Source organism: Limulus polyphemus, unplaced genomic scaffold (genome assembly GCF_000517525.1).
Source record: "Limulus polyphemus unplaced genomic scaffold, Limulus_polyphemus-2.1.2 Scaffold2175, whole genome shotgun sequence".
NCBI lineage: Eukaryota > Metazoa > Arthropoda > Merostomata > Xiphosura > Limulidae > Limulus > Limulus polyphemus.
Window position 1 is genome coordinate 174,983 of NW_013667785.1, and position 14,319 is coordinate 189,301.

Genomic DNA, 14,319 nt, shown 5'->3' on the forward strand with positions numbered 1-14,319 from the left:
GTCTGTCGGCTGCTGTCAACTGTCCAAGTATTTCAGTGGTTGTCCCTTCAAGCTTGTTGCCAGATATACAGATTTCTGCTCCTCTCTCCATCCATTCATCTCTGCCAGTAACTCAAAGTGTGCTCTATATGCTTCCCACGGTGCCTTCCCATCGAATTCTTGTGGCTTCCTTCGCACTGGATCACTCCTATTATTGATATTCATATCTGGGATGTGACTTCTAATGGGACTGAATATGTCTGCATTAGGGTTTAACTGCGGGCTCTGTAAGGGGCTTGCCATTGTCTGGGGCTGATTAAGTCGATGGTCAATGTATCCTCCTTGTGTAACAGACAATAAATCGTTCTTTAACGTATCTAATTCGCTTTTAAATTTACTGATGCTTTCCATTTGTACCTCTTGCCATTGTTGTTGATTTTCCTGTAGTTGCTGCTGACTTTCCCGCAACTGTTGGAGACTTTCTTCCTGTTTCCTTTCTTATTCCAGTTGCCACTGCTGTAATCTCTCTTCTTGTTTCTTTTCTCGTTCTTCTTGTTTATTTTCTTTTTCCTCCAACAACTGTTGTAATCTCTCTTCTTGTTTATTTTGCTGTTCGAGCTGCCATTGTTGCAGGTTTTCTTGCCACTGCTGTAATCTTTCTTCTTGTTTCTTTTCTTTTTCCTCCAACAACTGCTGTAATTTCTCTTGTTGTTTCATTTCTCGTTCTTCTTGTTTCTTTTCTTTTTCCTCTAACAACTGCTGTAATCTCTCTTCTTGTTTCTTTTCTCGTTCATTTTCTCGTTCTTCTTGTTTCTTTTCTTGTTTATTTTGTTGTTCGAGCTGCCATTGTTGCAGGTTTTCTTGCAACTGCTGTTGTCTCTCTTCCTGTTTCTTTTGCTGTTCTTGTATTGCTGCCATCAAATCTGCTAAACTGTAGTTTGATTTGCTAGACGTAACAAATTGGTGTCAGAAGTGGGATAAAAAAAAGAAGAAGAAAAAGAGAAGATGGAAACGAGAAGCACGTTTGTTAATTGATTTTCCGTAACTTCGTTCCGACGAAACTTAAGCGACACAAGTCCTTTCTTAATAAAACTGGTTTATTCTTTCCGAATATAACTTTACAGATACACTCAACTTCAACAATCGCGCTAAACAAACGCTGTAACGTCTCTGTGCTCTCTGACTGCAGTTCAATTACTCACTGTCTATACACACATTACCACGTCACGTTGTCCCCCTCTTATATATACCAGCCAACTCTATCTAGTAAATACTAGAGCATTCCTGAAGGAACAAGATAGTTCTAGAAACTAGAGGGCGCCACACCAGTCACGTGACCTCGATGACGCAACAATATGAACTTACAGAAGAAGGTTTTCCTCAGAAGTTCAGAGGAGTCAAACCTGATACTGGAGAAACTATATTTCAGTTTGTGACACGTCTGCAGCAATATTTCACCAGATGGACTGATGTGGCCATGTATGAAAATAGTCTCTAGGGGCTGGCAGACTTATTAGTATGTGAACAGTTTATGACCACGTGTTCAACTAACATGTTACTGTTCCTAAAGGAGAGAGCATTAGAAGATGTAGACGAGATGATCAAACTGGCAGAACAGTATATGGAAGCCCATGGAAGTAGCATAACTGGGAAGTCCAAGAATGTCCAGTTAAATTTGAAACCAGTAATGGCTGATCACAAGCAGGAATTTACCAAAGGTGACAGGAGATTAATAGACACAAAGGAGAAAGATGCTATGTATGTTATAAACAACAGCAGAAACCTCAACATAAAGCAGTTGGAGCTATTTACAAAGACTGTGCTTGTAAGAAACAAGAAAAGAGTGATTGTCACTATGGATGCTGCTCCCAGAAGAAAGAGAATCTAGACTACTTGTCACATTCAATACAAGAAAACATGATCGATCAGTGCAGGACTAATGGTTTGCTCAAGTTAGCAAATGGATCAATAGTGCTAATAGTGATGGGAGCATGTGACAAATATCAAGAGGTGCCAACAAATCATAATATGTCAATGTGTGAAGGCTATGTTAGGGACAAGAAAGTGAAGATTCTACGAGACAATGGGCGCAGTATTGTAGCAGTGAGAATTAGTCTATTATACGATGATCAGATGATAGGCAAGGTACACCTGTGTGTGATAATTGATGGGACAGTGAGAAAGTTTCCCATAGCAGAAATAAAGGTGGATACTCCATATTATGTAGGATACCTTGAGGTCATGTGTATCAAGGAACCAATACAGGACTTGATGATAGGAAATATACCAGGTAGTAGAAATTTGGAGGAACTAGACAGAAAGAAGATTGATGAAGCATCTGCTGTCACCACCAGAGCTCAAGAAACGAAGAGCAAACAAGACATCAAGCCACTGCATGTATCAAAGGAGACATCCCGAATTTAGGTTTGCAGGAACTGAAGGAAGCACAGAAGAAAGACCCTTCACTGCAGACACTTTGGGACAATGCCCGGGAGAAAGTTAAGCACAAAACAAAGAGGTAAGATACTTATAGAATAGAGGACCAGAAGGAAGTTCTATACCGAATCTATCAAGGTAGTTATACTGGGGAAGTTAAACAGATCATAGTACCAACAAAATACCAGAATCAAGTGGTGAAGTTGGTTCATGAAACAATAGTGGGAGGATACCTAGGAACAAAGAAAACAGCAGACAGAATCACCAGTAACTTCCATTGGCCAGGACTCCTCAGAGATGTGAGTAGATTCTGCAGGTCATCTGACATCTGCCAAAGGACAATACCTAGAGGAAAGGTAGCTAAAGTGCCATTGAAGGAGATGCCTCTCATAGAAGAGCCATTCAGCAGAGTAACTGTGGACTTGATCGGGCCAATCGCACCTGTGTCTGACAAAGGCAACTGGTATGTGCTGACAGTAGTCGATTATGTGATATGTTATCCAGAAGCAATAGTACTGGCGAAGATAGAGACAAATATAGTAGCAGAAGCCCTTCTGGAGATATGTTGAAGAGTAGACTTTCTGAGAGAAATCCTGAGTGACAGGCGGACCCAGTTTACTTCAGAACTTATACAGATAGTGTGCAAACACATCAGTATTCGGCAACTCTTTACCACCCTATAAAATCCTAAATGTAATGGATTTTGTGAGAGACTCAATGAAGTTTTAAAGAGCATACTAAAGAAAATGTGCCAAGAGAGACCACATGACTGAGACAGGTACTTGCAGGCAGTTATTTGCTTATTGAGAAGTCCCACAAGCAAGTATAGGATTTTCACCCTTTGAGTTACTCTATGGAAGAATGGTACATGGTCTGATGCACATATTGAAAGAGCTATGGATGGGAGAAGAAGAGTCAGAAGTAAGGAACACATACTATAGTATGTGTTAAACCTCAGAAACTGACTGGAGGAGACCTGTCAACTCGCTCGACAGAGTTTGAATGCAGTTCAAGGTAGTCAGAAGCATTTCTATGACTAGAAGACCAAGGATCAACATTTACAGACTGCTGCCCACAGACCACAACAAACTCACCCTTCAATTGAAAGAACCTTTTGAAGTACAGGAAGTACTCAACAGAATGGATTACAAGGTGAATGTGAATGGGAAGACCAAGATATACCATGCCAATCTGTTGAAGCATTTTGGGAGAGAAGAAGACCTTGAGGGTGTAGCTATTGATGTACAAATGGACATGACAGTGTGGCTATCATAGAACCAGAATTCAAAGACAGTGATTTCATTATTGAAGATAAGGACCTACTAAGCCTAAGGACACTGAGTAGAGATGAGACATACAAGAAAGGCAACATGAGTGTCAAACTGACTGATAGGAAGAGGAACAAAATCTACTGTGTCAGCATACAGATAGATTAGGAAATATGGACCTCAGACAACACAAGATCAAGCTGAAGACGAGGGATCCTGTTAAACAGAAGCTCTACTGCAGACCCTACATAAGGAGAGACAGACAAAAGAACTGTGAATATTAGTGTAGACTGTATATACAGACTATGTGAATGAACTAAGGGCAGTCTTTGTATATATTGAAAAGTTATGGGCAAGGAAAAGTTAGGCATGATGTTAACTACTGTAGAAGTGATAGGCCTAATGTTTAGTATGTTAGAGTAAGACTAACAGTAGAAAAGGAGATAAGATGAATAATTTATTCTGTCAAAGCGTAGTTCTAAAGTAATCGAATCAGCCAGAGTGCACTTTGACAACAGGAACAGAGGATATTCAGAAGAAAGAAGACCAAATGAATTACAGTAACTTGCACCATAAATATAAGTGAAGCACACAGAATACTGATATGATAGTAATATAGAGAAGATAGTTTGACTTGTCAACTGAAATTCTAAAGTGATTGAATAGGCCTAAGTGAACCTTTGACAACAAGAAGAGAACTGTATATATGTATGTTAGTGTTTATGATATGCCTATAATCTCTATAGTGTGAAGAATTTGTACATATGTTTAGCTTGTTCCGAAAATGTATATATATATTATTTTGAAAACAAGTGAAGTGCGTGCTGTTCATTTATCATTGAATTTATTGTCAAAAAGTCACAGACACCTACTGTAGAAGAATCCTGAGCCAATAACAACACAATATATATTTATACTATTAAGAAGTATAAGTAAAAGCCTTTTATTTTGACAACTGGCAAAAAAGAATTATATATTTTAAATCCTGACAGTAATAAAGTTGCTTAATTATATTTTGAATCTAACCTTGTAAAAGGTCATGACATGAATGCTTAGTCAACTTGTAATGCTTTTAAACAAATTAACTTCTTTCAAATTAGTTGTTTTATACTTCACTTATTATAAAACTGTTTTTTATAGGATATGAATATTCCTGTGGTGAGTTTGTAATTGTCGAATTCTACAAAGGTAACAAGTATGACTTTGCATCTGAGATTATTTACAGTGTGAAAAAAGGCTGCTACTGTGACAAACTGAAAGCTGGTAAGTTTTAGTGGATGAATCGTTAAACATATATTATTTACTTATATATATGAAAAATAATTGCTTGGGATTCGTATTAAACTGATCAAAGGTTAGTTTAGTGATATTTTGCTAAATTTATAAAATACAGTTATAGGAAAGTTTCAGAAGAATGTAGGAATACATAAAAATCAGTGGTTAAAATCTACAATTTCTTAAGAATTTGTATGCTAGAGCCTTAAAGGTAAAATTGCACCATTAAATTAAAAATTATGAAAAATAACTTGTCATTCTTTCACACATTACAAAAAAACTAAATACATCAGTTAAAATTTATTTAGTTAAAAAAGGTTCATTTAATTAATTGCATATTTAAAAATTTTGTGAAATTTTATGTTGGACTGATAATAATATGACATTTGTAGCACCTAGTGGAAAAGCATAAACACTTTAAAACAAAATAGCTATAATCTGAACGTGTGATGACAATGTAGGTGATATTTTATCAATTTCAGACAACCATTGCTTTTATTGTATGATGCAATTCCCTATATCTCAGCTATGCGAAGTCATAAGCTAGTGATTTAAACATGCAAAGAAATCTGTTTTTCTGATCTTTACAACTGTAGAAGCTAATTTTACTTCAAATTCACCACAGATTTGCATAGAGGTCATAATAAAGTGATCAAAGTTTAGCTTAGTGGTATGTTGCTACACAAAATATGATGTTGCAGTATATGATAATAAAATAAGTGTTGTTTTTGTGGATAAAGGTGGAGCAGGCATATATAGCTAAATCATTTTGCATTCAACCATATTAACTTTCCTTTCACCATCAAGGCCACTGTGTTATTCCATGTTTGCATTAGGCCTCATCAGTCTAAGTAGCTCCTTGAATGGTTGGGGGAAATGAAAATCGCTAAAAAGAAATATTAAATATATATATATATATATAAATCAGTGACATGCAGAGGGTTTTCAAGCTAGTCATGTAGTGAGAACCTATTTGTGTAACATACCTAAAAAAACTACACATACACTCATCCTATTTGTAGATGAAATCCAACTAGTGATAATTCTACTATAACAGCATCACTGAATCAAGCAGAGCATGTAGCATTGGTATCATTCATCTTGAACTTCTGTACAAGCATATTTATCATGTTATTTTAATGCAACATAACTTGAGCTGTATTATTCATGGTTAGCATGCAGAGCTCATGTAGTACAAGTTGAGACTACCACTGTGGTTGCAACACAATGTACACACAGTAGAAAAAAAAAATATATATATATATATAAATTAATATAAGAAGATATATTATAATGTATTGTTATGACAGCAGAAGTCACGTGACGCTGGTAAAACGTAATGACTTCTAGAAAGATCGGGGAACATCACAAATAATTCAGTATTTGCTAGGCCCCCTCTGTTCTTGTATATAAGTGCGCCAGGCAATTAATCGGAATTGCATAGCAGACAGAGAGATTAAAGATATAGACGGACAATTGAGTCAAGCACGGTAGTAAGTAAAGTGCGTGAATCGTTCATCGTAAATTATAGCGTGTGTTTAAGTTAAGGTGACTGTGGAAATTAAGTGTATTGCAAAGTTGAATTGAGAAAGAATAAATTAGTTTTATTTGAGAAAGGACTTGTATCGCTGAAGTTCTTCGGAAAGAATTTTTACGAGTAATTAACAAACGACCAGAGATAATGTTATTGCCACATATTTAGTTTTCTGATTGGTTATGCTATGAATGACTTACATGCCCAGATTGCACACCACTGATATAAATGAAAATAATATATGGGTTTAAAACTTATTATATATATTAACTGAAACCTTCTGATTTCAAGTTAAAAACAAATTGGATTTTGTATAACTTTAGTAAAATAATTATTTATATTGTACATCAATAATCGTAAAAACAGTTAAACAGTGTGTGGCAATTTTCTAGTCAAAACAGAGATAAAAGTTCTCAGTTTTATAAAAATATTATGAAAAAGTTTTAGAAGAATGTGGGAAGACATAATCAGTGCCTAAAATCTACAACAAAGATAACAATTTTTAGTCATGTTTCAGGACTTGGCATGACTTAGTGGTTAGGGTGTTCACTTTTTTTTAGCTGTGGGGGTATTACAATATGGCAGTTTATTCCACCATTCATTGATAAAAGAGTAACCCAACTGTTGGTGATGGGTAGTGTTGATTAGCTACCTTCACTTCAGTCTATCACTTCTAAACTAGGGATGGCTAGCAATATAGCCTCCATGTAGCTTAGCACAAATTTCAAAACAAACCAAAACAAATTTTCAGAGATGTGAATTAAAGCTTTAAAATTCTTTGTCTAGACTTAGCATCTATTCCCACCAAAGAATGTGACTTCTCCAATACGTCACAAGTTACCTCCTTTATACGTTTTACTGTAACGTCACAGACACATCTGAAGTGAAGACTTAGAAACATCACAACTACCTTCCATTGTGACATCATAGCTTAACCTTTCCAAGACTTAATTGAAACTTATCTTAAATTTAAAAAATACCTTTGTTTTTTTTCTGTTTATCAATAAAAACGTACATATCACACATCAATGAGTAAATACATTTTATTTCATCTATAATAGTTCATTGAGAAGTGATGAAATACTGAAAGATTAATTGTCAGAGATTGCATTAAAGCACAGTAACCAATAGCTACTCAAAATACTAAACTAATAACAGGTAAGTACAAACCTGCAAAATAAAAATTATATATAAAGTAAATACATGCATTCTTAAAAGTGAAAAATCTCTGAGAATTATCACATTGTGTCAGTGTAAAAATGGTTTACATATTGATCCCTTGATCATAAAGGAAAATAATCGATATATTATTTTGTTATAATTATATTACAGGAATTTGCTGACTATCGAAATTACAGAGTGCAATTGATTCATTATCGCCCATGTATAAGGAGTTTTGAAATTATTAAATCTGTAAATGGTCAAACAGCCCTATTTAAATGTTTCTGTAATTCTCTGGCACTACAAAAAGTATTTCTTCTAGAAAAAATGGTTTACAAAATTTGAATGTTGAAAGAAGACAAAATTTAATTCTTATATCTTTCAGTTAGAAAAACCAACATGCATCAGATCACGAGTGAAGAGTGTAGTGTCGCTCTGTAATGTATATATAGCTTGTACTGCTGCCTAGTGAGTGTTATATATAACATCTCACTTACATCTTCAAAACGTCCCCAAGAAAACATGTTACCTGTGACCACTCACAAATGTATATTTCACCTTATGAAACTGACATAATACAAGCACCAAATTGTGATCATAGGGTGACATCACAGATACAGCATTTATACAGTGTCAAATAAAACATATTAATCACCTTAAACAACAAAAACCTATATCATGATAGTTTTATCAATAAATATATAAGAATGGCCCTTTACATCTTATGTATATTTCGAACTGTGGTATCTGTCCGAGTGTTCGTCAGTCACCCATTTGAAAAGCTGCGTACACATGCAAAGCCTACCATTCACTTTTGAAATGACAGGAAAACAGACTGAATAATGTTGATGCCAAATTTTATTTCACAATCAGGGTATTCTACATTAAATTGTTAGGAGTTAATTACACTATCACTCACATTTCAAAATGTGACATAACTTAAAAATGTAGATTTACCGTATGTTATTGATATCGGCTCTTAGTATGACTGAAGTGCTCCACAGTTACTTTTTGCAGTGGGCAGTATAAATAACTCAGAGCTATGGCTCTGAATGAAACCAAGATTGCAACATAAGTAACCTTTTTAAAGTCCATTAAATAATTTAAATTGATAGATTAGCTTAAACTTTTCCCTTCAGTGGGAATGGGTACTTTTACCTGTGTTATAATAAAGGTAAGACTTTTCTGATATAATATTTTATATGTACTAACTTTCAAGTTTTCATTGAAGAAAACATCTTAGCTAAATGTTTTCTTTAATGTTTTGCATTCTTGTTTTTGTGGTTTTAATACATTAAAAAATATAGTTAGATCATAGGAAATAGAACTAAATGAGCACAAACAGCAACTTCTTTGTATTCAAAAAGTTAAGTTCCAGGTATCTGTACATAAATTCTGTATTCATTGCACTGCATTGTGTATTTATTAAATAAATGTTTCGGCAAAGACTGCAGAATGTATAATGAACTAAATTTAAATAAATCTATTAGTAGCTCTTCTTGCATAAACTTATAGGATACATCACAGAACACAAAAAGACTTAGTTTAGATCAAGCTTTACAATCATGATATAAGAGCAAGATTCTAACACTTTATACTAATTTTAAGCATTAGAAGCTGAACCTTATTTTGTCTTCTAGAACTAAGAAGAAAACATATTTAAAAAAATCTGAAAACAACTACATGCAGAAATTGCCAAGAAAATTGAAATTTTATCATGATGCCAATGAAAGAATTGAAATAGTCTGTCTCAGAGTTTATGCTTTAGAACTAAGAATAAAGAAACAGTTTTCACCAAAATCTGGATGCAAAGTTTCTGAGTTTAAGCAAGTTTTGTATCTATATAGGCATTGTTTAATTTCTGTATTAACTAGCAACATGCTTATCCTAGCTGACTGAACTAAGGAGTAAAAAAGTAAATTACTACTAATTACACATTAATCAATAAGTTCAGCCCATAACTTAAAGGTTTAGAAGAGAACCACAATCCCATTTAAAGTAATGCCAACAAAAACCAAGTGTGAGTTTAAACTCTGCAGACAACAGTCTAAATACCATTTTTATTATATTTACATAAAAAACTAGTAAGTTTCAAACCTTTTAGTTCTAGATGAAGCCTAATGATCTCTCCTAGAAATGGAAACAATTGTATTTTGAGTAATCCATGGAAATAATATTATCTAAAAATGATAAATCTTCTGATCCAAATCTTTTGTTGTAAGCTATATTTTCAGTGTTTTAATTTAGTTTGCTGGAGGGTGCATGACATTAATATCTAGAAATTTCATGAAAGCTAGGAATTTAGAAGCTTCATGTATTATGTAGATACAAAGGTATGATATAAATATTTGTAAATCACTGATGATTGAATTATTTCAGTGTCAACACAATTATTCAGTGTTAATAGTGAGAGTTGTCATGTCTGTTCTTATATTCAGTTACTCTGTGAGTTAGCATGTTTATTTATAAATCTTAGCTAAGTAAGTTAGATGTACATACAGTTAGTCTTAGAATTTCTGTTGAAACATTGCATTTGAAATTAGGCCTACATTAGTTTCAGAGTTTACTATTAAAAGCATATTTATGAAATTAGGCCTACAATTAATCTTGGATGCAGCAAATATATGTTGAAGAAATATACTTATTTGTTATATAGAATAGATTTGGCAATAGTTTTACCAATTAATCTAAAAGAACCTACCCAACAATAAAATACATTACAACATTGGTTTCGGAAGTGGGGTTATTTTGGTGAAAATAAAATAGAACATTGACTAAATTTGAGGATGATAATCAGATCAAGATGTGAGATCAAAACTTTGCTAAGGATGATAAAATGATTAAAGTGCATTCAAGAAAAAGACATAAATTAAAAGAACAAGAATGAAGAAACAGAAAATTATATTTATTTAAAGAAAATCAAGAATAAAGAGGCTGAAAATTGAAGGAGAACTATAAATAAAGAAACAGTAAATTAAAAGAAGAATGAGTAAATAATTTAAAATGGTACTTGTGCAATATATATATATATACATAATCAGTAGGAGTACAATACTAAAATGATTTATTAAAAACAGAGACCAACCCTAAAAGCATTCTCCATGTTTCAGTGTTCTTACTGTTGCATATTTGCTTGTTTGTTAATTTCTGGTAGAAATTATTTCCGAGGAACTTCAGCAATACAAGTTGTTTCTTGATTAAACCAGTTTATTCTTTCTCGATACAACTTTTAGTAATACATAGAATTTCCACAGTCACTTTAAACTTAACAACCTTTATAACACACGCTATAAATCATAGTGATTTACTTTACTTATGGTGCCTACTGTTCACTTGACTCAATTATCTATCTCTTTGATCTCTTCAATCTATCTGCCAATCATGTTGGTTTTTCTTGCCAGGCTTATATATTAAAAAAGAGGGCGTCTTGAATGCACTCGGTCCTTCATGATCCTAACATTACACTACCATCTTCAGGAGTCAAAGTTGAAGTTTGGTTAAGACTTATATAACTACATAATCATTTCCATTCCTTTAGCACCATCTAAACTTAAAAGAACCATAATTATCAAACATATGTCCAGTACTTTATTTCTTCTAAACCTGGACAAACTTCTTTGTTCAACACATTGTCTCCATTTTTTTCGATTTCTATTGTTACGCTAATATTTAATTCAAATTTCAACTGTATCTGATTTATCAATTTAACATTACTCCAGTCTATAACATGAAATGTGCCTGCCATTTGTAATTTCATAAAAAAAAATTAATATCACACTAAATACAATTGCTATGGGCTTTCTTGACTTATTTAGATCTAAAATATGCTAGCACAGTTCATTCAGAATTATATGCTTATATAACACTTTGTGAACATGCATATTGAGTTAAGTTTTCCTTCATTAAAAATTTACATTTACTTTACTTTGCAATAGTTTAGCTTTGGTTTGTTCTATAGATGCTATAAACACCTTTTAGCTACCTTTTTTTTTTAGTATGGGTTTTATCATTCATTTTTGTAAGTTTCTTTGTGTCAACTCTCAAAAGTGTCATTCACTGAATGCTTATAACTGTTTCATACTCTGTACACTATTATAAATATCATTACTATACTTTATTGTTTAATTTATGTGTAGTTTTATTAAATAAAGTTATGTCTATGTGAGTTTGTTTGTCTGACTGTGTAAAATTTTAAGATGCCTGCAAGAAAGCTTAGCTTAAATGGCATGCACGAAAATGATGGAATAAGGAAAATTCAAGCAAAGGGCATGAAAACTACTACAAATGTTTTGCAAGTAACAGTTAGTATTGTTATTATTGCTTTACCAAATGTTTTATGAACATTCTCTCTTTTTATTTTTAACTTTAAACATTACCTTAAATTATCATCTCATTTTGTTGCTTCTATACTTTATCTCTCTCTCTCTCTATATATATATATATAGTACTACCTTATGATAATTTACTAAAGTCTGTTGTTATGCTGTAATTATATATTTTTAAATAAACTTACAACTATGTTGTGGTTACCAGAAGCGACTGGTACACAACAGTTTTGTAAAGATAAACATAACTTACATTTCTTGTAATAAAAAATGTGAATCTGGTATTTGCCATTCACCTACCTAGACTGATTATGGTCTAAGAAAGCATTGTTTATTCATTGATTGTATAGAATGATGTTTTTCTAAGTAATGTGGCATAATATGTTTGACTTTACATATTGGAATTTATTTACATTATAATATATTAATACATTTCTTTCAGGTCTATATATCTTACTGAGCATGAAAGGTCTTTGGAGCAAAGTTGGCTACAAATATGGTGTCATGCAGGTGACAGATCTTGTCTATTTTGTAAATTATAACTTCAGAAATGAAAGAATAATTGAAAAGGAACTAAAGTATTGTGAACCTAATTTACCAGTGGGACCTCACCTTCCACATGAACTATCTACAAGTTGTCCTTCAATACCTTATTCCTGTCTCAACTGCCATCATGACCTACACTATAAAATGGTGGAAATTATTTGTACATTTGATTTCAGTAAGTTCAGATAATACACAAAATTTTAATACATATATTTTATATAATATAACAAAATGATAAATGGATTAATTATAGCATTTGCAATGTACCTTATAGTTATTTATAGTGCATATTCTATATTATAAACCATCACACACATTATATTTTGAGTAAATTAAATCATATTATATCAGTAACATACTTTTATATGCATATATTTAAATAAACATACCAATTTGATTTTATGTACTACAAGAATATATTCATAGGTAGAAGCAGACCTGATATTGACATTAAATTAAAATTTCATATTGTAGTGTTTTAAAACTACACTCATTATTTAGTGGTTAGGCACTATAAAAACTAAGATATAGGGCTCATAGAAAGACTTTAAAATTTTGTACTATGTATTCACACAATTTTTCATAACTTCTTTAAACCATCAAATGCCCCCCAGTGGCACAGCAGTATGTCTGCGGACTTACAACGCTAGAAACCGGGTTTCGATACTCGTTGTGGGCAGAGCACAGATAGCCCATTGTGTAACTTTGTGCATAACTACAAACAAACCATTAAATTCAAAATTGGTGAAAAGGGTTTTGTAATTTTTTCTATACCAAATAATTTATTGTAAAATTTTCATCAATCTCACATCCCTAAGCATTTTTATAAAAATCAAAATATGCTGACAAAATTAATTTACATTTTAAATAGACAAATACATTTTATAAAATTAAAAGTCTTGGTGATTTTGTTGGTTAATTTGTAACTTCAGGTTGTGAATGAGCAAGCTCTCTTTAATACTGAGGCTCTATTACTCATTAGCCCTTGCTAAAATCTTAAAATAACTAAACTGATGATTATGTCACATTCACCTAGGACAAGTTCAAGTACACTTAACCTAGCTGGGAATCTAAAGTTTGAATGTTCTTTCATATGAGTTAAGAATTTTCTTTTAGTGGATCAAATATAGTTTTACTTGCAGCAGAGACAAATAAATTTATAAAGTTCATTTGATGACTTTAATACAGGAATTATGGTCCTTAAATGTCAAAAATACAAAAGTTGTAGGCAACAGTTAGTTTTATAAAAACACACCTCAGCTATATTTTGTAATGCACCCTTTGAAGTACATTTCTTATCTGATTTTTACAATAAAAGAATATTTACCCATGTATGACAAGGTAATGACAATAGGATGTTTCAGAACTTCAAATGTAGATGTTTTACATAACTTTGCTTATTCAGATAATAAGTACTCTATCAATAACATAGATGAGAAAACCATTTTTATGTAAGAATCCTTTGATGTTATTGAATTGTTTATGAAAAGCTTCTTAAGTGCTAGAAATTTAAAAAGCATGATGGAACAAAATTTTATCCAAGTTTTCTTAAAAGACATTTTGTCTTAAAATGTGCAAAGTTAGAGTACACTCCAGGGAATATTTTTATGGTATACTTCACATTGGAAATGGCCATTGTCAGAATTTTGTATATGGGCTTGGATTCTTCTACAGTGGGTGTCTGTGACTTGTTGGCTATAAATGTAAACAATAAATGGACAGCACACAATCCACCTGTTTTAAAATAATATATTCAATACAAGTCAAATGTATGTACAAAAATTACTTTACTACT

General features: G+C 32.6%; 1 protein-coding gene across 1 annotated transcript in view; it reads left to right on the forward strand.

The window, feature by feature from the left end:
* Positions 1 to 2,306: 2,306 nt before the first annotated feature.
* The window catches only part of LOC111087456, a gene marked incomplete at its 3' end in the record, with an annotated part of 15,829 nt that continues 3,816 nt past the window's right edge, over positions 2,307 to 14,319 (forward strand). The window contains exons 1-3 of the mRNA XM_022394132.1: positions 2,307 to 2,497; positions 4,824 to 4,946; positions 12,421 to 12,699. Of these exons, the coding sequence (XP_022249840.1) occupies positions 2,464 to 2,497; positions 4,824 to 4,946; positions 12,421 to 12,699 (436 nt within the window). The remainder of the gene's footprint in view (positions 2,498 to 4,823; positions 4,947 to 12,420; positions 12,700 to 14,319) is intronic.